Source organism: Anolis carolinensis, chromosome 3 (genome assembly GCF_035594765.1).
Source record: "Anolis carolinensis isolate JA03-04 chromosome 3, rAnoCar3.1.pri, whole genome shotgun sequence".
NCBI classification, from domain to species: Eukaryota; Metazoa; Chordata; class Lepidosauria; order Squamata; family Dactyloidae; genus Anolis; species Anolis carolinensis.
In genome coordinates this window covers 235,883,688-235,909,711 of record NC_085843.1, presented here as the reverse complement: position 1 = coordinate 235,909,711, position 26,024 = coordinate 235,883,688, and the positions used below count along the sequence as shown (strand labels likewise).

Here is a 26,024-nt window from a genome sequence, read left to right as displayed (position 1 = left end):
AAGCAAATGTGAAATTTCTTATTATTCAAGAGACCCTAATAGATTAATGTAATGCATTATTCTTAACATGTAATTTCCAAGCTCTGTCCTGAATTAGTTGTTGATGTCCACTGTATTTGGTCAGCCAGAAGGGAGCCACGTGTCAGTTTGGGTCACACCAAACCAATTTTGGTAGGAGGACCTCCCTAACACATTTATAAATTTGTTCTTGTCCCTTTTCCACGCTCTTATCCATCTCACTCACACAACCATTTATTCAATCTCCTTTTGCAAATCAAAAAAGTAATTTCTCAAGCTTTTGTTGCCACTCTTTAAACTACTTTGTCTGTTGTTATAACTAAAAGTTATGTTTTTATTTAATTTTCAAAAAATTAGTTAATGAAAACTCAGTACTCTGTTCATTTTGTCTCCTAGTAACACAGCATTGTAAAAGTAAAAATATTCAAATTAATATGTACGCTATTTATATTTTAACTCATATTGTGATGACTTGTGGCACTATTTTGAACTCTGTTAAATATGGAAAAAGTATACACTTAAGTATACAATTAACTCACCAGCAGTTGGAAAACTAAATTTATTTTTTCCCCTCACAAAGTACAAATACATAGAAATTGGAGGTTTTGGGTAATTCTATATAACACACACAGTAGCACAGTAGAAATGTACTCTTAAAAATTGCACTAGACAGATTATAAAGAAGGACAAAGAAAAAAATAAAGGAAATCATAACAGGATGGTAGTGATTTTTTATTATTATTATGTGATCAGATTCTTTTGAAGACTTCCAAAATAATTATATCATTTTATAAAGGACCCAGAAACTTTGGAAATATAGAAATATTTTCAATTCATGTTTTCAGTTTGCAGTACCATCACATGAAATGCCTCAGACTGTTCTTATAAATGGACCCTGTCAGCAAATAGCTCAGCAGGAAAATTACTTTAAAAAGCACACATTTTAACATTTCAACAGGTGCTTGATGCAACCATGTCTTCATTACGTTTCAACAGCTGCTGCCTATATCTCCCTCCAAGGCAAACAGTGGCAAATATGTAATATAAGGCCTACAGAAGCCAGCATTAAAGACTCTAATGACATCACCCAGCTTTACAGAAGATCACAATTAAATTATTGCATTTCAAATGGGGGAAACAGGAGACGCTGTGTTCGTGCTTGCCAACATGGCAAGTGGCATGACCGAAGTTTTCTTCACTTGCAGCTGTTAAGTTCATCAATTAACACAACCTAGTCTAAACACACTTTAGAGCTCAAGGGTACAACAGGATGCACAAAGTACTAGATGGATATAAATTGTACACTGTTTCCAACAGATAAAGCAGCATCCATTTGCCATATTGAAACTGGAGGTAGAAACTGAAAATAACTGGTTCTTAGCAAGAGTGCGTATTTATTTTTTACAACCTCTTACAGTTGTGTGAGTCAACAGCAGAAAAGTGAAGCTGATCAAGAAGTACCATATTGAAATGTCTGCACCCTACAAATGCAAATAGCCTTATAGAGTATCTCGGAAATGCACCCTCCTGTTAATGATAACTGTTAAAGACAGCATGTGTGTATAGTAGATTTCCATTACCCTCAGTTCTTTATTAAAAGGCTTCCATATAGCTAAGTATTAAACACATTTATGGCTGGAATGATCACAGCACCTCCCAAGTATCTATTTATTAAATATTGAATAAAGCTTTATGCCTAGGCTGAACTCTCCTCACTGACAGACTCCACTATATCAAAAATAGCTGAGGCCAAAAGGGGCACACATTAAAATTTCTCTCCAATTACTGTCCCATTGTAACCTAAATCCAATTGTTAGTCCCAACTAGAGCAAATGCAGCCAATGAAAATATGGTAAATCAGCACGTAATGTAAGTTCCATTGACGAAGCTGGCCTAACAATTGGACTTTGGTTTACGAGCTTAATTAAATACCATATTTTAGAATACTGGAATGCTTTAATTGAATTACACAACTTCATATCCTCCCAGTACAATTGTTAATTTTTAGGGACAACTCCTGAGTCTCCACTGCTTAGCCTTTAGAAGGAATGTCTACAAGAAAACAGTACAAACTATGAAAGCTCAATATGCAAGCCTTTTCAAACCAGTCAGCCACTGAAATGCAGAAGTTACCTACATATTAAAGTATACAACGTACCCTATGGACTACCCACTGCACCACCATCTCTATTTTCAAGGAGTGTTAAAACAACCAGAAATACTCTATATTCATTAGTAGTTATTCCCTGAAATTGACACTCTGACTCAACCAAAGTAATTTTAACAAGGTAGTTAAAACTGGATTGTAAAATTCAGTCTATTGCAGCCATTTATTCACCATTAACAACACTTCATTTATATTACTGTGATTTTCTTATCAATGTATGGAATCACAAAGCCATCTCACCACAGTACATTATGTTAACCACTTTGCAGCTAAAGTGCACCTTTGGGAAGATCGAAAATTTCCTTAACTACAATTCCAAAATGTAACTAGCAAAAGTATTACTAGAACTTATTTTTAAAATCTGCAGATTAAACTGGAGTGCTTTGCAAATTGATACATTATTGCACACAGAGGATTTGGTATTTCCGTTGTCCTGTAGCTCCAGGGCAAAACTAGAACACCCAGAACAAGGAGCCCAGGGCCATTCCTGTTGCTGCCCCAGCAAGCATCCCCAGTGCCAGGTCCCCATCATTATCCCGATAACGTTCTCTGATGATGACATGATTTGCAGGAGCGTGGCCATAGGGACCTGTAGAAAAGAACATCAGAGATACAAATGAATTAAACTTGGATTTTTTATTCCCTTTTGAGCAAGGAATGTTAGATCTCCTCAAACGTAGGCACCTAATGCCCTTGGCTATAGAGGAGAGTTATGAGGAGAGAAGGCACGTTTTGCAGTTGAAGTGGAGCAATATTTATTTATTTACTACATTTATATCCCGTTCTTCTCACCCTGAAGGGGACTCAGAGCGGCTTACAAATCAAATGAACATACAATATATTATTAGCATAGCACAATATAAGCATTAAATTACTATATTGTACTATATCATTATATGGTAATATTATTAGTAATATTACATTTAATAGCAATAGCTCCACCTTCCACAGGAAACATACTAAAAAAAAATCAGAATGACCATGGTTCATATACACGAGTGGTTCTTACCTTTTTTTGACCAGGGACCACTTTGACCAGGAACGACATTGACCAGGGACCACTCTTCAACATTAGTACCAAAAGAGTTATGAATCAGTATTTGGTCAACTTTAGATTCCATTTGGTTATTTGAGGTGCTGATTCAGAAATTGCACTGAATAGACCACATCAACTGTAGTTTCTGAAACAAAACATATGCTATCCAGTAGTCACCATCTGCTCATCCACAAAAAATCATCTTTAACAATCTAGAGCTGCTGTGGTCTATCCAATGCAATTTTCTGAATCAGCACCCCAAATAACCCCAGGAACACGCCTCAAAACAGACACCAAGGTGACCCCACTTCCAGGCACCACATGGAACAGTTCTGCTCAGGAGGAGGGAGGAGGAGGAGATGCAGTAGTCAGGAGACTTGTTGTTGCACCTTTCGTGGGTAGTTAGCCTCTCCCCTCCTGGCATCCCCGTTGTCCCGGCAGCTGAACATAAGGAATTAACCTCTGAGAATTAACCTGCACAGGATTTGTGTTGTCGAAGGCTTTCATGGCCGGAATCACAGGGCTGTTGTATGTTTTCCGGGCTGTGTGGCCATGTTCCAGAAGTATTCTCTCCTGATGTGGGTGAAACGTCAGGAGAGAATACTTCTGGAACATGGCCATACAGCCCGGAAAACATACAACATGCCTGCACAGGATTGCACTGCTAAACATGGTTTCACGAGACCAGTTGCTCTCATTGCAATGGTGTAGTAACAGTGAGGCCACCGACCATATTTTAGTTCCTGCGGACCACTGGTGATTGACGGACCACAGGTTGGGAACCACTGGTACCCACAAACCAGTAAGTAATGTGAAGGTGCTTCATCCATCATGCTCTCTGTAGAAAATCATATCTGGCTTATCCACAGAACCTCAAAACTCATTTTGGAAGATCAGAGAAGTCGCAACAACTAGAAGATGGATGTGCAAGCCATGTTTAAATACAGAATAATCCATAAAGCAACTACAGTTGTTATATTACACAAGCACATGAGATACTCAATTTTCATGCATTATTGTTTGTGAAAAAAATTGCTTCATTATATAAATATTATCATTATCTAGTAACAGAGGCTAAGCCACAAAGTAATAAGCTAATTATTGGTTGAGAAATCATGTTCAGATTTCTCTCCATGTATCAGAATACTTAAGCATTTAATGTCTGAGAGTCACAACATGCCATCAAATCCCCATTATTTAACCAAGTAAATTCTTTTTGGCTGAAACTAACTACAACCACTAAATATAGTCTGTTAGAAGCAAGATATGTTTAGCAGTGCAATCCTGTGTAGGTTAATTCTCAGAGGTTAATTCCTTATGTTCAGCTGCACTTACTTCCAGAGAAGGGTGCACAGAAATGCAACGTAAGCTGTAATATGTCAACAGTGCATTAAATGCACACTTCTATCCAAGTTTTTAACACTATTGTTTAAAACATTAGGATTATACTAGTATCTTTTAAATTGTCACCTTCATCTAAAGATTCTTTGCTATTATTCAACCTCAATAATGGTCTGATTTTATGACTGTCAAAGGAAAAGGTATTGGAAATCATTGTATCCTGAGCATCATAGGAAAGGGTGTTAATGAGATATTTTTTCCCTGCATTGTTTTATTAAAAGTTTTTAAAATACCTTCATTTAAAAAATAGTGCATGCAATTCTAAACTGCAAATTTCTAGATGCACTTGTCAAGAAAAACATTACCTTGATTTGGATACTGGTAAGGGATTGCATATGTTTGTCCATTAGAAGTATAGATGATTTGAGGTCCTGGAGGCGGATATGCACCATTATATGGGGGATAGCCATAAATCTGTTAAAATTACAAGCACTGGTCAGAAATGTATTTGACAAAACATATCCAAACAAACTTTTAAACTACAGTACAGCAACTAATTCTCCCAAACTTTATCATAATCTAAAAGTACATGCTCATGCCATGGACAGGTTACTCGTGTAATACCAGATGTAAGAACAAGATAATTCAGTCAAGCCGAGCTTCTCTTCATCAGCAACTCCAGCACCACTTAGAAGTAAAGTTACTTCTTCATGACAACTGAAACTCTCAGCACAAAAATACACATAACTTTACATGCCGAAATCCATTGTTTTCTAGCAGTTTGACATGGCAAAACAAGGAAAGCCATACTTTCAACCAACTCTGACTAACCAACCTTTTTCTATATCATGTCTTTTTAACCTACCTCAGGTGAAGGTGTAGCATAAGCTGTGTATGGAGGAGGAGCGGAAGAAATTGAATTGTCTTCATACATTACTTCAGAACCAATATAGGCCTAGAGACATTGATACAAAATACAAAAGCAGTTGTTCACACTGTCAGAGAGCAAAGGCACATGAACAGATATAAGGAATATATAAAAGAGGCATTTAATAGAAATTGAAGCGAAATTGAAATTTCTGACCAATCATACTTCACTGGGAGGGGTAATATCCACTGCATAACAAATGGACACCTCTAATATAGAGGGGGTTTTTTCCTGGCTAAAAGGTGACAGGACAAAACTATTCCAGCAAATCTATTGTATTTTTCTGGTAGCACACGTACTTGCCCCATGCTATTTTTAGGGTGAAAAGGTCACAGAGAAGCAGTGAAAGTACTAAGATAAGAAGCAACTCACTCCCTGCCTAAAGATGGAAGAGTTGTAAGTCAAGCAGGTACTGATGTCATGCAAGGTAGGAATGGAAAGATCTGGCAGCTACATCCACAGCCAGCTCATCATAAAATAGCCAGAGATATCTTTTGACAATGGCTAAGGCCAAAGAAGGAGACACTTTACTACTGAATTCCTATCAGGTTACAAAAGAGAGACTTAAAGATGACAAAGGATTCATTAGGCAAGAAGATGTCAATTTCATGAGAAATGAAAGCCAGGAACTTTTAGGTAATAGTTCTACTCATGTTTAAGCAAATGCTTAAATTATATATGTCTTTTTCCATAAAAAAGCAATTGCAATCCATGTCCTAAAGTATACAGCCAAGATTCATAGGTAGAACCTTTGTTAATAACTAACATTCCACAGAAGTGTATAAGCTTTCAAAATCTCCAGAACTCTTCAAAACACAATCCTGCATAAAAATTAAAGAGGAAAGCAGGGAAATCCAAATGTTTGCCAAGATGTTGGAACCCCAAAATAGCAGTTCCAGAGTGAATGAACTACTGGCAGGTGTGCAGATGTAAGACTGCACCTAGCAATGCATACTGACAAAAAAAGTGGGTTTCTATTTTTGGAAACAAGAAGCTGGCTGCAAACTCAGATCTGACTTAGAAAAATCAAGCCACTTTCTCAGGTGCCACAAGGTACACATACAAAGAAATCACAATTTAAAGTCAACTGACTGAACTGTGAGTATCATTTGGAGGATTGGGGGGGATAGAATTGTGTTTTGTTTTGTTCTTGAAGACTGGTATAATCACAGCTATTTTTGTATTTGTTTTGGAAGATACTGTAATAAACCATCCAGGGATAACTCTAAAGCTGAATAAACAATATTTTCCTTCATTTGAAAGACATATAGTTCAGTTTTGGATTATTAAACAAAAGGCCTTGAATGAAATGCTAGTCATCCTTGAAATAATTACGTCCCAATATGCACACACAAACACACAGTAAAGGCCTTCCAAATTGTTCCTCCTTTATCCAGAGACAGAAAACATGTAGCTCTCTAGATACTGCTGAACTAAAACTCTCATGATTTTTCTTCCTTCACTGTGCTAGTTAGGGCTTATGGGAACTACAGTTTAGCAACTAATTTAACCAGTCATCTTTTTATCAAGATGAGTAACATGCTAGAAAAGTTGTTAGTGCCATCACTGTGTAACATCATGCTCTCTGTTTGAGCTAACTGAGAGAAACATGCTGTAATAACCTGCTAGTACAGTAATGCATTGTGTGAAAGTCACCACTAATCCCAGCTCTTCATCAATAGTTCAGTAACCCCCAGAAAGAGCAAGACAAATATGTCAGCCAATACTGATCAGGTTCAGTCTTTTGTGCTGATACACAAAAATCTCTCCCTTCTCCTCAGTCTACTCTGCAAATCTCATTTTCACTGCAGCAATAGAGCAGCTTGAGCACTACCTCAGAAAACTAAAGAAGCAAAAAGTAATTTTCCACTACTATTTTTAATAACAGAAAAGAAGGAAAATGAAAAACTGCCTTACCTCATTTGTTCTAGCATCTTGCAGAGCAAATTTCCAAGCCCTGTAGGAAACATGAACAGAGAAAATATAAAAGGGAGAAAAATCAATAACAAGAGCTGTATGTATATTCTTTAAAATGTTTATCGCAAAATAGCACAAACACACCCCAAAACAGCAGTGTTTTGGAGGCAACAAAAAAGCATTACCAGAGACATGCGCACACACACATAATAACCATTGTTGCAGTTGTTAACTGCTGTCAAGTTGACTTTGACTTATGGTGACCTAATGAATGAAAGACCTCCCCAGAGGAATAAATGTATATGTTTTGCAGAGTTGTTAAATTATTTTATAAAGGAATTCCTTCAAGCATAGAGATAATAGCACTACATTGATGCACCCCAGAAAATTAAATGGCTAAAATTCCAGGACTATGACAAAAGTTGTTTTCAAAAGAGAAATTGCCAAAACATAGAATGGCTGCTGTGCTTGGAAACTCACAGGCAATCGTCAGCACTTTCTGCACAGAGACTGAGCACTTTTCCATCACGGCAAATGATCTGCAGCAAACAATCCTGAGGTTTTCCTTCTGGAGGCTGCAAGCCTATTCAAAAGAAAGAAACAAAACAAAAACAGGGAAAGATTATTTCATTTCCTAGGACAAGCAACTAGGTACTCAGCTAAGGTACAAGATGCAAGATGTCCTACAGCAGCTAAAGCAGAAGCCTACACCTGTCAAAAGGAGGAAGATACAGCTAAATTCTGCTTGCTATATTACTACAAAGCCATTAATTAAGGCGCGAGGTGTGATTTTTCCAGATTTCTAAAGGCGGGACTTTCAAACCTTCTATCTTTGGTCCTTCTAGGAGAGCTGAACATAATGGAGGTCCACCAGCTAAAAAGGGAAAGTAGAAGTGACACCAATAAAAAAATGGGCAAATACGGCTGAACAAAATCAACCGGCAATTACTGACATAATAATTATATTTTATTCCTTAAGAATTTGTTCAATCCATCATGATACTCAGGATGTCGGCATTCCTCCAATGAAGTACAGACTTTGGCTGAGGATGAATCTTAACTTAGTCTTCCCAGTTCAAGTAGTTTGCTAATGCAAAACCTTTAAATGTAAAATACTTATTCACATATATTTTTCATTCTTCATTCACTTACCTGCCTTTCTCTACAAGTACTATTACTTCCTTTTTCTTATTCCCAGCTACCAGTCCTTCTTTCTACCATTTTTGGTTCACTTTCTCCTTTTACAGCTTCCCTCCTTTTTCTCTAATTCCAGGTTTTTTATTATTACTGTTACTAGTAATTCTTAATCCTTCTAATTTCCTTCAAAGGCCCATTCCACCCCTACACCTTAGAAACTCGTGCTTTATATCTTATGTAACTGAAAAGAAGAATACATCTAAATACCCAACACAGGATCTACAAAAAAGGAGCAACTAGAACATCCCGAACAGAGTCTCATCTAGGGCTCTTCCCACAAATTCTGTACCCTACTGATCAATCCCCAAGGGAATATGTTTCACTATAAAATCAGTCATAAAAATGTCTACTGAGTTGAACTGAAATTTTCTTTCAGGTTCCACCTACGGATTCTAATCCTTCTCTCTAAAGCAACACAGACGTCGACTTCATATTATTCTGCATGACAGCTTTTCAGATATTTTAACACTATTATCATATTATGCCTTAATCTTTTTTCTTCTAAACTAAACATGCTTAACTCTTTCCATTATCCCCCATAGATCCTGTCTGCTGCCTTCAGAACACATTCCAATTTGTCAATGTTTTTCTTAAAATGTGCCATTCAAAACTTTCCAGTGTGAGCAAACCTGCGCAGAACAGAATGAAGGGTCATGCGATCTGGGCACATATTTTGTTAATGCATTAAAGACTGCTTTAGCTTTCTTGAGAGTCAGTTCTCAATGCTGGCTCATGTTCAGCTAATTCTGCATTATCTATAAGTCAAAGCCTTCTTTTTAACAGAGGAAGTAAAGTACAGATGACTGTCTCCTTTTTTCTCATTTTCCCTTTATAGTTTAATAAGAAGGGAAACTAAATTCTGATTTACTTTGTATGTGCCTTCATGTTTCATGAATTTCATAGGTTTTTAGGCAAGGAAAACCAAATATGATTTTGCCAGTTCCTTCCTTTGAAATATAGTCTACAGCACTTGGTACTTATTGCCAGTGTCCCATGTAGACAAAGGTTTTTCTTCAGGCTAAACAGGTCAGAGAAGGGAGAAATGCATGAAAGGTTCCTGCTAGGGTTTAGAGGGTATGTTTTGAATAAAAAATAGCTTTTGTTTAAAAATCCAAGTACAGATAGTCCCCAAGTTACAAACAAGCTAAGTTCTATAGGTCAGTTCTTAAGTTGAATTTATATGTAAGCCAGAACGGTACATTTTTAAGTGTAACTCCAGCCAAATAAGTACAAGCAGTCCCCAAGTTACGAGCAAAATCGATCCTGTAGGTTTGTTCTTAAGTTGAATTTGTATATAAATTGGAAGAGGTATATTTTCAAGTAGAACTCCAGGCAAATATATCCTGTATATATTATAGCTTTCGATAGTATAGGGAAGGGTTACCATCCCCAGGGTGTTTGTTTTGCTGTCTGTGTCCCTGTGTTTAGAGGATTTTGCCTCACTTTCTGATTCTACTGTAATTGGATTTTGAAACATTTGGCTTGTTGTGGAAACAAGGATTGGTGAGACACCTTTTCCCCACTCTTTCAAGAGTGAATTTCCCTTTCTAGGGGTAGATTTGTCTCACTTCCTAGTGTCTCACCCCATTCTTAACTATGAGTCATTTCTAAGTTGGATGTTTATAACTCGGGGGCTGCCTGTATTGGGTGTGCAGAAGGGGATGCAGCCTCCCAACAGCCCTGCAAAAGGAGAATCCCATCTGCTCCACTCCCCACCGCCTTCCGACAAAAATAATTACGCATGATAATCTGCAGAAAATAGTCAAGGTGGAAAACTGACTTTCAAATCTGCTACTAATTCAGCATGTATGGTGAAATCATATAGTTCAATGTCTTCCATTCTTTGGGGGGGAAAACAATAGAATTCATACACATCATGCCCTTAGAGGAAGTAAGGAGGTCATCACAATTTCTGCTAATTAAGCAGAATAAACAAAAATCCTATGCACAATTACCTGGGAGTAAGTTATGTTAAAAGTTAATCAACTTAACTTCTGATTAGATATAAACAGGTTTGCACAATCTGTACAGAGCTACATTAACCACAATCACTGCCCCCAATTTTAAACTGGGAAACAACTAGTGAACCTAACATTTGAGACTAAACTTAGTTCTAAGTCATTCATATTTGTATTACAAGTGGTACCAAATTTAGTTGTGACTGGTGACAAGTTCTGCATGTGAAAAGTAATAAAATATCAAGTAAAAAGCACATCTATACCTCGGCATTCATCCCCCACTCTGACATTGATACAATCCACTTTCATGTGAATTCTGTCCTCTAGATCATGCCGATTTTGATCATCATAAAATAATAGATGACCATGAGACCACAAATCAAACCAATTCTTCTTCCAGCGCCTTAATATAGTACCTAGAAAGAACAGAGAACAATTATTTTCAAATTCACAGATTAGAAAATCTTGCTCTAAAAATTATTTCAACAACTCTTCGGTTTGGAATGAAGAACAGTTTAAATCTTGATGCTTTAATTTTAATAGTCATGCTAGGAGAACAGGTAAATCCACACAGATGTAAATTTAACAGGACATACACTCAGGTAAATGTGTAGTGGATTTACATTTTCAGGTAGTGTACAGCAAAGTGGAATTCACTCCCACAAACTGTTTTAATAGCCACGAAAACATGCAGTTTTAAAAAGGGATAAAGTAATTCATATAAAACACAGATCTAAATGGCTACTAGTCATGATGATGCCTACATATGCCTTCTAAAACCAAAGCAGTACGCCACTAACTGTCGGTTACTAGAGTTGATACTGTATTCATGTCCTTATATTGGTTTCTTCCCACCGACATCTGGATAGCCATTAAGGGAATTGAATGAGCTGAATTAGATAAGCATTTGCTCTGAACTAGCACACTGCAACCTTTTTATGTGCTTAGAAATGCATGTGAATGTCAAGAAAGGTCTCCTAGTGCCTTTTCCACTTTGCAGTTATAGCATTATAAATCCATTTTGCCCATTATAGAACCCTGAAATTAGTTTAGGAAGGAACTAGAACCCACTGACTGAGAATTCGAAAAACCCCTTCCTAAAACTACAAATCCCAGGATCCCATAGGATGGACCCATGACAGTTCAAGTGGAATCATCACTGGTACTGTTAATACGAACTACAGTACAACCCCTGAACTCATGGGACCATTTTCACCTACCCACATCTGAAAAAATATATCCTCTGCAGGAATTTTCGAGATCCTTCAGGGCAACTCTATGGTAAATTCCACTACAAATCAATAATTTCAAAAGCATTTGTCATTATCCATGGCTTACTGTTCTATGGTAAGTTCAGGAAAGCATCCCCTCCCAATATGGAAGTCATACTCCATGTCAGGCTCACACAAGTGGCCCTCCAGGTACTTGGAATTCTATATTCCAGAAGCCATAGTGTTTATATGTTTTAGGTTTTAAATTGTACATTGTACTGTTTTTAGCAATGTTAGACTTTGAGTCTCTTTTAAAAGAGAACAAGTGGAATATAAATAGGAGAAGATAGTAGTTATCATCCTCTCCTGACTCGTTTCCTCCTTTTTTATTCAGCAATGGGAGGGAGGAGTCCATATCAGGATTGCAAACATGGCTGTGCATGAATGTGTACACACAGAAGGCTCCAACTCCTAAACCCGTATCACTTGTTTCACACTGGTGAAGATGGACAGTTTTTCATTTCAAACACAAGTAATATAGCTTGGTCACCCCAGAGGGGAAAAAAGAAAGACAATAAAATCAATTACTCACTTTGCCGAAGCAGCCACCCACTTTTGACCAGCGCCATAGTAAATGCTGGAAGAAATGGAAAAGAAGATGAACCACTGATGTATCTCAAAGCAATACAAGAGCAACGTAGAAAATATTCCTCTAAATCCTCAGTTCTGCAAAGCTCTAAGCACAGTATACAAATATATATGAGCATTAAATAAATTTCACAGAAATGCATACTGATAACTGCAATGTAAGACATCTTTCCCCAAGCTGGTATCTTCCAAATGTGTTGGGCTACAAGTCCATTAATTCATTGGCAACACAGTCATAAAAACTAGAGATGATGGGAGATCCAGCCCAACACATCCTGAGGGTACTATGATAGAGAAGGCTATCATTAGCTCCTCATCCTCATCACACACTGCACCATGGAAATAAGAGTACCCATGAAGTTTAAAAAAGATGCTGTATAATCCAGTGGAGACTACTGTATAAATTAATGCATAAATCAGCCCCATGTCAAGGACAGGATCTGGAGTCAAAATTATGGATTTTGATATGGCCCTTGGGTAAGTCAAAGGTTGTTCCAGGGAGAGGAAAGCATCAATGCCAACTCAGGAGGCCAGTTACCCCTGGCCACCACTGCTATTTCCCCAATCAGGCTTCTAAAAAGGCCAGAATCAGCACCAGGGCAGAGTATAGAATGGGTCAAGGCTTCTTTCGGTTATTTTGGGACATATTAAGCTTTTGTCTTTTGCCACTCAACTCAGAGAAAGGAATGATTCCTTTAAAACAAAATAATTAATATATAGTACTCACATTCCTGAGTGATCAAATATTACTTTTTGTTCTAACCAATGGGGCACTCATTTGTGAGAAAGTAAGGCAGAGGATAAGCACAATAATAAATGCAGCCTGGAGCCTTCAGCTGCCATTGCTGCTTCTTCTTCTTATGTACTCACATAGGGCCAGAACAAGGCATGCTCGTATTGGCATGCCAAGCAGAATGTACATATTTAAATGAGAATTGGACAACCATAAAATTAATTTAGGCTAAGATAGACTTTGGGCAGTCCCTCTACAGCCAAATTGTGGCCCTTAAATGACAAACTGTGCAATGTAAACTCCTCTCCTAGGTTTTTTCCCAACCTAATACAGGCCTGAGGCTCCTTAAAATACCAAGCTATCCATGGAATCTGAAAAATGTGGCTTTCCAAAGGTGTAACAAAGGTCCTCAGATTCACAGATATTGTCATCCAATCCCTTTTAGCTAGACAACGGTAATACTACTCTCCTCTAATCTGTGCCGATTTTGACTGTTTTTAGACAATGAGAACAACAGCCACTCTCCTGAAGAACAATACGGGACTATACTAAAAGCCTAGTCTAATTTTCTGTTTGTAATGTTGTCAATTACTTGTGGACAGTTTACTAAAAGAACATGGGTGTTCTTAGCATTTTCTGGAATTCCAGGACCAGGAAGAAACTTCTCAGGGCTTAAAAGCTCACTAGATCCGGTTGGCCTGCTCCCTGCTGTCTTTCTGTCAGCAGGTAAACGTATTTTTATTTAGGGAGGCATTTGGTTCTTAATATGTTGAGGCAGATAGACCTTTTAAAGTGTGTGTGTGTTGTATTTTTATTATTTTAAAATAGAACTCTGTTCCAATTAGGCTTTAAATTTTGTATTAATACTTGCTTTTATTGTAATGTGTTTACAAATGGTTACAACAAACCACAAAAACCACAAGAAAAATTTGGTTCACAGACTGTTGGACCTGCAGTGGTGAGGCCAGTTTGTTCTATAAATGTCAGATGCAAAGAGGGTCATGGAAACAGGGATAACAATTTGAAAATAAAACAACTGCAGCCTTAAAAATCCCTCCCAGGAAAATCTGATTCTTAGCTGACTTGTTGGTTGTGCAACAGTAAAAAAAGGCTCTTAGATAATTTTATTTGCTATTACTCCCCTCTCTCCCATTTCCCAATTTCCACCAGATATGAAATTTACAGACTTGCCTTAAGATTAGAAGGAAGGTAACATTGTTTAGGATTTGGGCTGAAGCTCCTCTTTAAAACAAGTTATTTTTAGATAAATGGGTAGGGGGAAAGGCATTTTTTCCTATTCATATCCTTTTATGTATTACTTTGTCCAATTTACCCATTTTTGTGTCAGCATTAAACTTCAAGACAGGGAGATTTTGATAACTTATCTCATTTAAGTTACTTTTAGGGTTTCAACATAGATCATATATGCTTGCATTTTGCTAAACCTATTCAGAAATCTGCCCAAAATAAATTAAATATTCAGATTGGGTCAATTTCTTAAAAGATTGCTTTATTAAATGCCTATGTTTATTTCTAGAAATTGTTTTATTTCGCACTGCCGTTCACTTTGTCTCATGTGCTAGTTACTGTATTAAAACCATGATATGCCTGAAAACACTGCACTTAATTTTCATCAGTTTAAAAACCTTCATAGCAAAAGTGTTAGGTAAAATAGCTGGCAGGTATAATGAAGTTTTATACATATTCGGCATTGTTCAATTATTTTTATGTGTTATAACTACAGTAGAGTCTCACTTATCCAACACTCGCTTATCCAACGTTCTGGATTATCCAACGCATTTTTGTAGTCAATGTTTTCAATATATCGTGATATTTTGGTGCTAAATTCGTAAATACAGTAATTACTACATAGCATTACTGCGTATAGAACTACTTTTTCTGCCAAATTTGTTGTCTAACATGATGTTTTGGTGCTTCATTTGTAAAATCATAACCTAATTTGATGTTTAATAGGCTTTTCCTTAATGCCTCCTTATTATCCAACATATTCGCTTATCCAACATTCTGCGGGCCCGTTTAGCTTGGATAAGTGAGACTCTACTGTATATCAGCAACGGAATGAACACATCTTGGTATTCAAATACTAGATTAAGGCTGACCAGGAAGTTAATCTCATTCCCACAAAGAACACTTCCAAGAAATGTTTAATCCACAGAACCAAGCCTCTTTTTTCAGGAGATGGACAAGTATTGGTGGTGGGTGAAAAATATGGACTGAAATCAGGAGATAAATGCCCTCCTCCTCACTTCACATGCTATCAAACTACATATCGAATGGCTGGGGGGGGGGGGGGGGCACTTTGAAACTGGCAGACTTTATGCTTGATGGCGGTGATTGCTTCTTCCATCCACCAGATCCAAAAAGTGCATTAAGGAAAAGTTAGATAATAAGGAAATAATAAAAAATAAAAGGTGGACCACTGATTTCGACAATGCAATACTGGAAAAAATAGCAAAGTATATTTCCGATAAATAAAATAGATCTGCTTCCAACAGGACTAATAGATAATTAAGAAGATCAGCTATTTGGGAACTTGGTAAATAATACAGAATGGAATAACAAAAATTGGCGAGTTATTAAAACTCTGATGGATCAATTAAAATGGGAGGAGTTGAGGAGTTAAAGAGTAAGTGTGGAGAAAGAAACTGGCTATTACAGCATGGAATGAGCCAGAGGATAACAGAATGGAAAAGGAAGGAAAGTCCAGAAGCAGACTTAGACCAAATTTTAAAATGGAAATTTCAGAAGAAGAAAGGAATTGGAAGATGCATATATATTATATATATAGGGGGAAAATACAACATGAAATACATTTTGATTGAAGTATGGAACGACAAATTAAATTATACGGAGAATGAGACTGGATAACAGCAATTAAGGAAATTAAAAAATTATGAATTAAGCAAGCTGAAGTCCAAAACATTTGAGGGAGCAGCTTGAGAAAGGCACCAAATTCTGTCTGATTCTTGAAGCTAAGCAGGGCCAGCCCTGATTAGTAATTAGATGGAAGAAAGCCAATGAATACCATTTGCTATAGCTATTTTTCAGTGGAAAGAACTGGCAAAATTATCTCAACAAAACCCTATCACTAAATAGCATTCTTGACAAATCTGAAAGTCACTTTTGTACTCCAGCAATGTAACGTGTATTTTTTTAATAATTTTTATAATTTGATTTGCTCATGAAATCAAGTTATAAAAATGTGAAGGGGCAAAAGGAATCAAAGGTTGTGTTGTGCAAAGGCGTTGCCACCAAGGTGCAGTAGGGATGGACTTGACAGAATCTCAGTAGCATATGAATAACTTATCTTAAACATTTTATTCCACAGCCTAAAATAAAATGTTTCACAATCCACCTTTTTCACTAAAGAAAATCAATTTGGAGAATAAACTAAAAATTATAAATCTCTCCCCTTCCCAATTTTTTTTCTGGGTCATATTACATCCCAAATAATAGCACCCCACCCCCCATCCCAAGCAATACTCACTTTCTTTTATGTGCCTTCAACTTATGGTAACCCCATGAATTTCAAAACAGTTTTTACTGTCATGAATTCTAAGCTAGCTTTGGATGCATCTACACTGTAGAACTGGTGCAGGCTGATACTTTAACTACCATAGCTCAAAGGGCAACAAGAAAAAAACAAAACAAAAACAAAAAAACCAAGATTTTGCAAATTTCCCACAGCATTGGGCCATGGCAGTAAAAGTAGTCACCCTCAGTGACTCACAGAGAAATGAAATGATTTCATCCAAAAGAACCAAGTCATATATTCAACAGAGGTACCAAGTATCACAATTCACTAGGGTTTCCTAATAAGAACTTTAAACAACAGCTAACTTTTTACACCCAGCAATGATTTTTAGCAATAAACCACCCCATTCCCTGTTACTGTGGTTGTGTATGTACCTTGAAGTCACCTTATGGTGAACCCACGCATTGCACAGGGTCTTCTTAAGCAGGGAATACTCAAGTGTTTTTCCAGTTTCCTTCCTCTGAAATATAGCCTCCTACAGCACCTGATATACAATAGTAGTTCCTCATGTAAATTCTAATCAGACCTGACCTTGTTTCACTTCCAAGATCTGAAAGGATCTGATACCTCTAGGGTTTGTTGCAGAAGACAAGTAAAGAGAAAGACCTTCCCTTCCCATCACATTCTGATCATATTTATTTATTTATTTATTTATTTCAATTATTTATACCCCGCCCTTCTCACCCAAGGGGACTCAGGGCGGCTTACAAGTGGCAATTGATGCCGTTACACTGATATACAATGAACTATTTCGGCTGCCCAACAAATGTATTTTAATTGGACTTATATATGCCTTTCTCCCAGCATGTATACAAGAACCCAATCCTCCCCAAAGTAGCAAAGTACCACCAATTGTAACACTATCATTCAGAATAACACATTCCAGCAGTTACATGATGGTCAATCCACGTTTATCAGTCATCAGGACCTCCTATGTCTAGACTAGTCATATAAGAACAAACAGAAATCTATCCAGTCAAGCCTTTTCCCCACCAGGCAGCCCTGCAACCGGAATCTTTTCATCAGCTTAATTTCTGCTTCTCACGCAGCTCTTTTAAAAGGCAGGAGAGTCCACCAAGCGGGAACTGAATTAACTTGCGCTGCAGTTCAAGAGTTACTACGTTAGGGTCACCTAAGGTTCGTCTATGGGCAAACTTAGGCCCTCCAGGTGTTTTGGACTTCAACTCCCACAATTCCTAACAGCTGGTAGGATTCAACGACCTACAGCTTGAAAATATTCAGTCCCCTCTGGACTTTGCTTTTATATAAAGAACACAATTTTACTATGCTACTTAAGCATCCACAGATTTTGGTATTCATGAGGAGTTCTGGAAGCAAACCCCAGCAAGCTACCAAGGCCCACTGTAGTTTTATTCCACAAACTATGCCCAGGAACATATCTAATTAGATATCTAATAAATAGAAGTGTATTTATTGTATGTCTTCACTGATTAATAATAAACAATCATAAGTATAACTCACTGAACAGTGAGTTATCTCTCGGTCCCACCCCAGTCCCAAGGGCAGCTGCTGGGCACAAGATAGATGGCCTTCTCTGTGGTTGCTCCTCTCTCTGGAACACCCTCCCTGTCAAAATTAGAGCAGCCCCCTCCCTACCCTCCTTCAAAATACACCTAAAAACTCATCTATGCTTCATAGCTTATGGAGAGATTGATGAGTAATGAAACCCTCCTCTTTCCCAACAAATGTCCTGTCAAGGGTTTACACACTGTATAGCCACTTTTACATTATATTTTATATTTCTAGATACTATGAGGCTTGATGGCTTATCTTCCACCAGGGTCTATTTTATACACACTTTTAAAACTAGTTGTTAATTTATTGTGCTATGTTTTTAGGCATATGGAACTGAATGTCTACCTTTGTTTTTATGATTGTACATGGCACTAAATATTTGGCTTTGTACTTGGAAGCCGGCCTGAGTCCCTTCTGGGAGAGGGGGCGGGTTAGAAATGAAATATTATTATTACAGTAGAGTCTCGCTTATCCAACATAAACAAGCTAGCAGAATGTTGGATAAGTTAAAAGGTTAGATAATAAGGAGGGATTAAGGAAAAGCCTATTAAATGTCAAATTACATGATTTTACATATTAAGCACCAAAACATCATGTTTTACAACAAATCGACAGAAAAGGTTGTTCAATACACAGTAATGTTATGTAGTAATTACTGTATTTACAAATTTAGCACCAAAACATCGCAATGTATTGAAAACATTGACTACAAAACACTGACAACTAAAAGGCAGACTGCGTCGGATAAGCGAGACTCTACTGTGTTTGTAACAAAATAAATATCATTCGTGACTCCTAATCAGGAACACATCTACTTAGTTTTAAATGACATATATTATATGTATTCATTTATTATAACAATAAATAAATAATATAAGTATAACTCAATTAGGTAAAAAAGTAAAGGTTTTCCCCTGACGTTAAATCCCCGACTCTGGGGGTTGGTGCTCATCTCCATTTCTAAGCCGAAGAGCCGGCGTTGTCCACTGACACCTCCAAGGTCATGTGGCCGGCATGACTCAATTAACAGTAATTTATTTATTAATAATAACATAAATATCCATTTGTGACTCCTAGATCAATGAACATAGGTTTGTTGCCCTAACAAGCATATCTCAATCAACATTTATTGGGAAATAAACGCATATTATTAATGTGTGACTCCCAGATTAGGAAATGTAGGCTTGCTGCCTTAATAAGTATACCTCAGTTAACAGTTGTGTATTAATAATACAACGGGCTCTCCCCGCAAAGAGGAAGGCGGCCAAGCGTTTCTGGAAAGGGCAGGAGATGACAAACGGCGACGCCGGGAAACAAGGCCTTAGCTGGGCCCAGCATCTTTAGCCTGGCCTGGCGCAGACAGAGGTCTCCCTCCCTCCCTCCCTCCTTCCTTCCCTCCCTCCCTCACCGAACTGTGGCTGGTCGTCGTCGCGGCGACGGTGGCGACCCTGTCCCGGCTGTCGCGTTCTGGTTCTTGACGGCCCGCGGCGGGAGGAGGAGGAAGACGAGGAGGAGGGAGCTACCTCAACCACCACTACCTCAAGAACGAGCCGCTTTCGCGCTAAGCCCTCCCTCCCCTCTGCTCTGGAGAACTGCGCAGCAATCTAGCGGCCCGGCGACGTCACATCCGCCCGTCGGGTTGGGAGCACAGGATGGGGCGACGGCGGCGCGCGCCTCTCTCGCTCTCTCTCGAAGCGGTGCGCGAACCTACGTCACGTGCGGGGTGGGGAGGGTCGAAAAGAGCCGAGCGCGCTCGTCACTTGTCACGTGGCCGGAGGAGTCTTTGCGGCGCTTAGGAAGGCTGGCTCATCTCCATTTCTAAGCCGAAGAGCCGGCGTTGTCCGTTGACGCCTCCGAGGTCATGTAGCCGGCACGACTGCATGGCGTGCCCTGACCTTTCAGCCGTAGCGGTACCTATTGATCTACCCCCATTTACATGTTTTCGAATTGCTAGGTTGGCAGAAGCTGGGGCTAACAGCGGGAACTCACCACGCTCACCGAATTTGATCTGCCAACCTTCTGGTCGGCAGCTCAGCAGTTTAACCCGCAGTGCCACCTTGATTAACATTTAATGGCCTTGCAGATTCATATCCTAGCTGCTGCCTGCCTGAAGGAATCCTTTGTTGGGAGGTTTAGAGTTCTGAAAACTCCAAAATCAGGACAGTAAATAAAGAACAACACTGAAAACGGGAGTTCCAGACATGAAACAATCAGGACTAGCTAACATCTCCCAACAAAGGATTCCCTCAGGCAAAAAGCAGCTAGGTTTTGACTCTGCAAGGCCATTGAATGCTAATCAAGGTGATCAGTTGCAACATTCACACTTGCCTCAAACAGACAAGAGTTCTTTCTTCCAACCTGGACTTTCCACAGATATATAAACCCCACTTGCCTAGTTTGCAATATACCTCACAACCTCTGAGGATGCCTGCCATAGATGTGGGTGAAGTGTCAGGAGAGGATGCTTCTGGAACATGGCCATACAGCCTGGAAAACTCACAGCAACCCAGTGATTATATCCTGCCTTATGGATAAGAGCGGTTTACAACAGGCAGCAGCAAGCATTCAATTCCATAAGGTGCTAATAAAACCGAAACAAGCAAACCCACCCAAATCAAAAACCATATCCAACATCCACAAAAAAGTGATAATAAAAACATTACTATCATTAGACAATGACATAACAGAATTACAATTTCATGCATAAACATTAAAGGAACAAAACGAAAAGATTAAGGCCAATAAAAGGTACAAAATTTAAAAGCAAACATAGCCAGAGTAACTAGACATTTCTGTTCCATAAAGTCTGTACTAGATATTCTATATATCCTCCTCCCTATATGCTTGAAAACATAAGAAAGCTTTTAGTTGATTTTAAAAAGAGAGTACCGGTAATTGTTATTGTTGTTATTATTTTTCATAATTTAAATGATTGCATATATTGTATTCAATATGTTGTTCCCTGCTTCAATCCAATGGGAAAGGCAGATAAGAAATAGTAATAATACAATAATCACAATGCCACCATTGCTGTTGCTGATGCTATTATTATTAATTAATTATTGGTATTATTATTATTTCTTTTTAAAAATAATTTTATTGATTGAAGTTAATGGGATGCAAAATATAAAAAAGAGAAACATCTATAGATAGACAAATACATCTAATACAGGTATGCTGTTTCCTCATTCTTTATCCATTTCAATATTCTTTATCCAATCTTTCCCCTCCTGCCCCCCACCTGTGAACCCACCACCCATGACTTCTGACATTACCCACTGTGAGTCCCATATCTCATAAAATCTACTCTTATATTTACTTTAGTAAATTCCCCTTGTGGCTATTTTAAAGTCCACATTTGTCTTCTTTTCCAGTTATTCAAATACCAGCCTCCGTTTTTTAACAAACTCTTCATTATTTCCTCCCTAGATACCATTAGATTTCTTGGCCATTTTAATATTATTCTAATAACTTTTCTCTCTAGTCCTTTTTAGATATATCTTTTAAACCTTTCCATGATTTTGCTATTGTCAGTCTAGCTGCAACAAAACTATATTGACAAATTTCCTCACCTCATTTGCTAATTCTCTGTCTAAATATTCCTAAAAGGCACATTTCTGGATTTTTCTTAACTTTCTTAGTAATCATTTTGTTTGTTTCCTTAATTACCTTGTCCCCAAAAATCTTGTACCATCTTACAGGTCCACCAAACTTGAAAGATGGTGCCTTTTGTGTCTTGCACCACCACCACATCTTACACGTACAGTATTTTCTTTAATGGAGCCAGCTATTGATAATTTAAATCCACTTTTCCAAAGATGCTCCCAGTTATCCAAATCAATATTTTTCCCTAGGTGTTTAGCCCAGGAGATCATGGCAATTTTTATTCGATTGTCCTCTAAATTGTATTCTAGTATATACTTATATAATCTAGAAACTAAGCCTTTCTTCCCTTTCTCAAGAATAACTTCCAACATCGATTTTCTGATAGCAAACTCTCCTTTCCTAAATTGATGGTGCAATTGATGGTAACAGAACCAGTCACTTATCTCTATCTCATCTCTCAGTTTTAATTTCCATTGGTCTTTTTCTTTAGTTAGATACTCCCTGTAAGTTCTTATTTCCTCATTGGAAAGTACTGCTTGTAATGGACACAGCCATAGAGGGGTTTTGAATTCCATCCCTTCCTCATATCTCTTCCAGTAATAAAATGTTTAAAAGCAACGTGAGAGAAATAAGGTTGAACACTGTGAAAGCCATCCACTGCATGGCTATCAGCCTCCTCCCAGGAGACTCAAATCAAAGAAAAGCTTCATGAGAACCACCACTCCTCTTAATGTTGCCCCAGCATTGCCGGCCCATATGAATTTAACCACATCTTCCCTCCACTGTTCAAAGACCTTTACGCCTTTAATCATTGCTAAGTTTTGGAATACGAACAACATGGGTAATAGCATCATTTTTATCACCACTATCTTCCCCATCCAGGTCAATTGAACTTCTACCATCTTTCTAAGTCTTTTTTACCTCCTTCCAAGTTTTTCATAATTATTTTGATATAAATTGTTATTCTTAACAATTAACCATAATCCTAAATACTTTGCTTTTGTTACTGCCTTGCACGCTTATGATTTCTCCAATTTATCTATATTGTCTCTGGATATGTTTTTAGTTAAAAACATTTATTTCTCTTTATTCATTTTAAATCCTGAGATGTTGCCATACTTGTTGATAGTCTCTATTAACTTTTTGATGCGCCTTATTGAGTCCCCAAAAACGCATACAATATTGTCCGTGTATAACTATATTTTAAATTCATTCCTTTTATTTTCAGTCCTTTGATGCCACTAATTCTAATGTTCAATATTTCTAGCACCCAAATAAACAATAAAGGTGACAAGGGGCAACCTTGTCTCATTCCTTTTTGAATATATAGTTTGATAATTGATCATTTATTCTTAATTTAGCTCTTTGTTTTGAATAAATGGTGCCTATGGCTCTATTAAATTGCTGACAAAATCCATAGTGCTCTAGTACCTTTCCCATAAATTCCCAGCAGACATTATCAAAAACTTTCTCTGCATCCAAAAATAGTAGAGAATATCTCTATTAGGATCTTGCTTTGCCATCTCTAGTATATTTAAAACCGTCCTCATGTTCTGGTTTAACTGTCTGTCTGTAAGAAAGCCAACTTGATCTCCATGTAGTACTTTTAGTAAAGTTTGTTTCAGTCTATTTGCTAGAATTTCGGCAAATAGTTTATAATCACAATTTACTAATGAGATTGGTCTAAAGTTTTTAACTTGTTCCATATCTCTATTCTGCTTAGGAATATGAACTATAGTGGCCGTCACCCATGAATCTGGGATCTCTCGTTTTTGCATAACCTGATTCATTACAGAAAGTAGTAGTGGGACCAGTTCTTCCTTGTATGACTTATAATACCAAGCAGAAAATCCATCTGGACCTGGGACCTTATTTATTTTGGCTTTGTCAGTAGCCTTAAACAGCTTCTCTTGTGTAATTTGCCTATCCAGTTCTATTTTAATTTTCTCCCTGAGCTTACCGTGCTTTCCCAAAAATAAGACAGTGTCTTATATTAATTTTTGCTCCCAAAGATGCTAGATCTTATTTTCAGGGGATGTCTTATTTTGCTGCTCCTCCTCCGCCAAGTAAGGTGCATGCGGCATGGAGAAGGAGTGAAAGGTGCTTGCATTTCCCTCCTTGTCCTTCCCTTCCTCGGCGGAGGAAGAGGGAGCCGTTGCCACTGAAGAAGGGAAGGACAAGGAGGGGAAAGCGCTTTCCTTTCTCTCCTTCTTCACGCCACACACGCATTCCCCAGTGGCAGAGGCCTCCTCCTAGGTCTTACTTTCGGGGGTATCTTATATTTGGCAATTTCCCCAAACTTCTACTAGGTCTTATTTTCAGGGATGTCTTTCGGGGAAACATGGTAGTAACATTAATTTCATCTATTGATCAATCTTCTTTTTATCTGTCTGATTACTTTTATATAGATTTCTATGCTAGTCTTCAAATGTCTTTTGAATTTATCACATATCTGTAATTATTTCTTCTTTATTCCCTAACTTTACTATTAGCTGCTTTTTTCTATTGTCTCTCAGTTGCCATGCTAACAGTTTTCTTAGTTTGTTTGCATTTTCAAAAAATTTGTCTATTATACATACTCTTCCATTCTAACTCATTCGTAACAAATCATATTGCTGTTGTAATCTAGTCAGTTCTTGCTGCAATTTATTTTTATCCTTGTTATTCTCCAATTCTCTTTTCTTATCTCTTATCTTAGCTAGAATTTCTGATTGTAATTTATTTTTCCTTTTAAACCAAATAGTATTTTGCTGAATTAATAAACTTCTATATTATTATTATTATTATTATTATTATTATTATTATTATTATTATTATTATTGTATTTTCTCAAGAATTGCTCTGTCCATTGGGCTAAGTCCAATATCAAGGCTGTCTAGAGCGGAGCTGCTGAAACTTTTCCCACTTGTGACCTTTCTGCCCAAGATATGTTTAGTGACCCTGCATGTCAGTATATCAAATAGGTATAAAAATCAAACATTTACAGATAATAAACCAGCATTTTCAAAGCTAGCTAAACAAGCTGATTTTTCTTTTTATGTGTGATGCCTCATGGGCCTTGTAGTCCTGTTCCTAGTACTATTGTGACAGATGAAGACGAAAACATGGGGTTTTCGCCAGTTCAACAAGAGCTGGAGTCTCTTCACCTGCCGGATGTTGACGTTTGCCCTCAAGAATTCAGTAAAACAGGCCTTGGGCAGAACTCCCCTCCGTTTCCCAGGAAGGAATCTTATTCTAGAGACAGGGGAGTTAGAGAGGCCCAACGGAGGAGTTTGAGGATTGCTGCCAAACAACAAACTGATTAGGTCTGCTTCCCTTGGGAAATTCTAAGGAGTCTTGCATCTGGACAGAGTTGGGTTTCGCTTCTTGTTCTCTAGGGAAAGAGACTTGTTGGCGGGAAAACGAGACCCAATATAGGTGTTTGGCGCGAGAGATTCTTTGCGGAGTCAATTGATCAGCTTCAGGAGAGAGATCGTGTGTGGACTTCGTAACCCCAGTTCCTTGCTTCCCGGATCAAGTTTTCGAGCCTTGCCTAGCCTTGCAGTTTAACCACGGACCCTGCTCCACGCTTCATGTTTTGCCTTGTTTCCAGTCACGGACCTAGCCAAGAATCAAGTTTATTTCCAGCCTTGCTGTCAAGCTTCATTGGACTTCTAAGACTCTGACATTTCCCCACACTATTGCTTGGCAAGAGTGTGTGTTTCGGTCAAGTGGATTAAAACTTTGAACTCTAATATCATTTATTGGACAATACATTTTTGGACTATATTTGACCTCTTTTGAAAGGTCTGTTTCTGAACTATATTCTTCACTTGTTTTTATTGCTTTTATATATTTCTTTAATAAAGATATTAGATAGAGACTGGCCTCTGTGTATGGTTATTGGTGCCCAGCAGCCAGGGATCTGACATTATGAAGAACAGCTGAAGCATTTTCTGCAGAGACTACTGCAAATGCTACAGGCCATGGCTAACAAATTTCTGTAAACGGATGTTTAGGAACCATTTACTATGGTGCCCGGCACTCTGCGGGGCTTCCTACTTGTCATGGCTCCTCTGACAATACCCACCTCAATGTGGAACAAGAAAGAGGAACAACATCCCCTTCGAGGGGGTGGAAAACAGGCAGCCCTCAGGACACACTTCCGCCCCCTTCAGCCTGGTTCAAATAGA

General features: G+C 38.0%; 1 protein-coding gene and 1 long non-coding RNA gene across 3 annotated transcripts; one reads left to right on the top strand and one right to left on the bottom strand.

The window, feature by feature from the left end:
* Nucleotides 1–737: 737 nt before the first annotated feature.
* plekhb2 (pleckstrin homology domain containing B2) lies at nt 738–19,926 on the bottom strand. Of its 2 annotated transcripts, none has more exons than XM_008106483.3 (8): nt 19,655–19,926; nt 12,366–12,410; nt 10,826–10,978; nt 7,888–7,990; nt 7,408–7,447; nt 5,428–5,517; nt 4,928–5,036; nt 738–2,774 (listed from the first exon to the last, which is right to left on the bottom strand). In XM_008106483.3, exons 2-8 carry the CDS (start codon nt 12,400–12,402, stop codon nt 2,638–2,640), a joined length of 669 nt encoding a protein of 222 aa, XP_008104690.1. In that variant the 5' UTR covers nt 12,403–12,410; nt 19,655–19,926; the 3' UTR covers nt 738–2,637. The 2 variants fall into 2 exon arrangements, with proteins under 2 accessions (XP_008104690.1, XP_003218444.1); XM_003218396.4 differs by lacking the exon at nt 19,655–19,926 and adding an exon at nt 19,452–19,610.
* LOC134297802 (uncharacterized) lies at nt 19,891–25,712 on the top strand. Its single transcript, XR_010004673.1, has 2 exons — nt 19,891–20,156; nt 24,917–25,712. It is a non-coding gene; the product is annotated as an uncharacterized LOC134297802 (long non-coding RNA).
* Nucleotides 25,713–26,024: the final 312 nt, after the last annotated feature.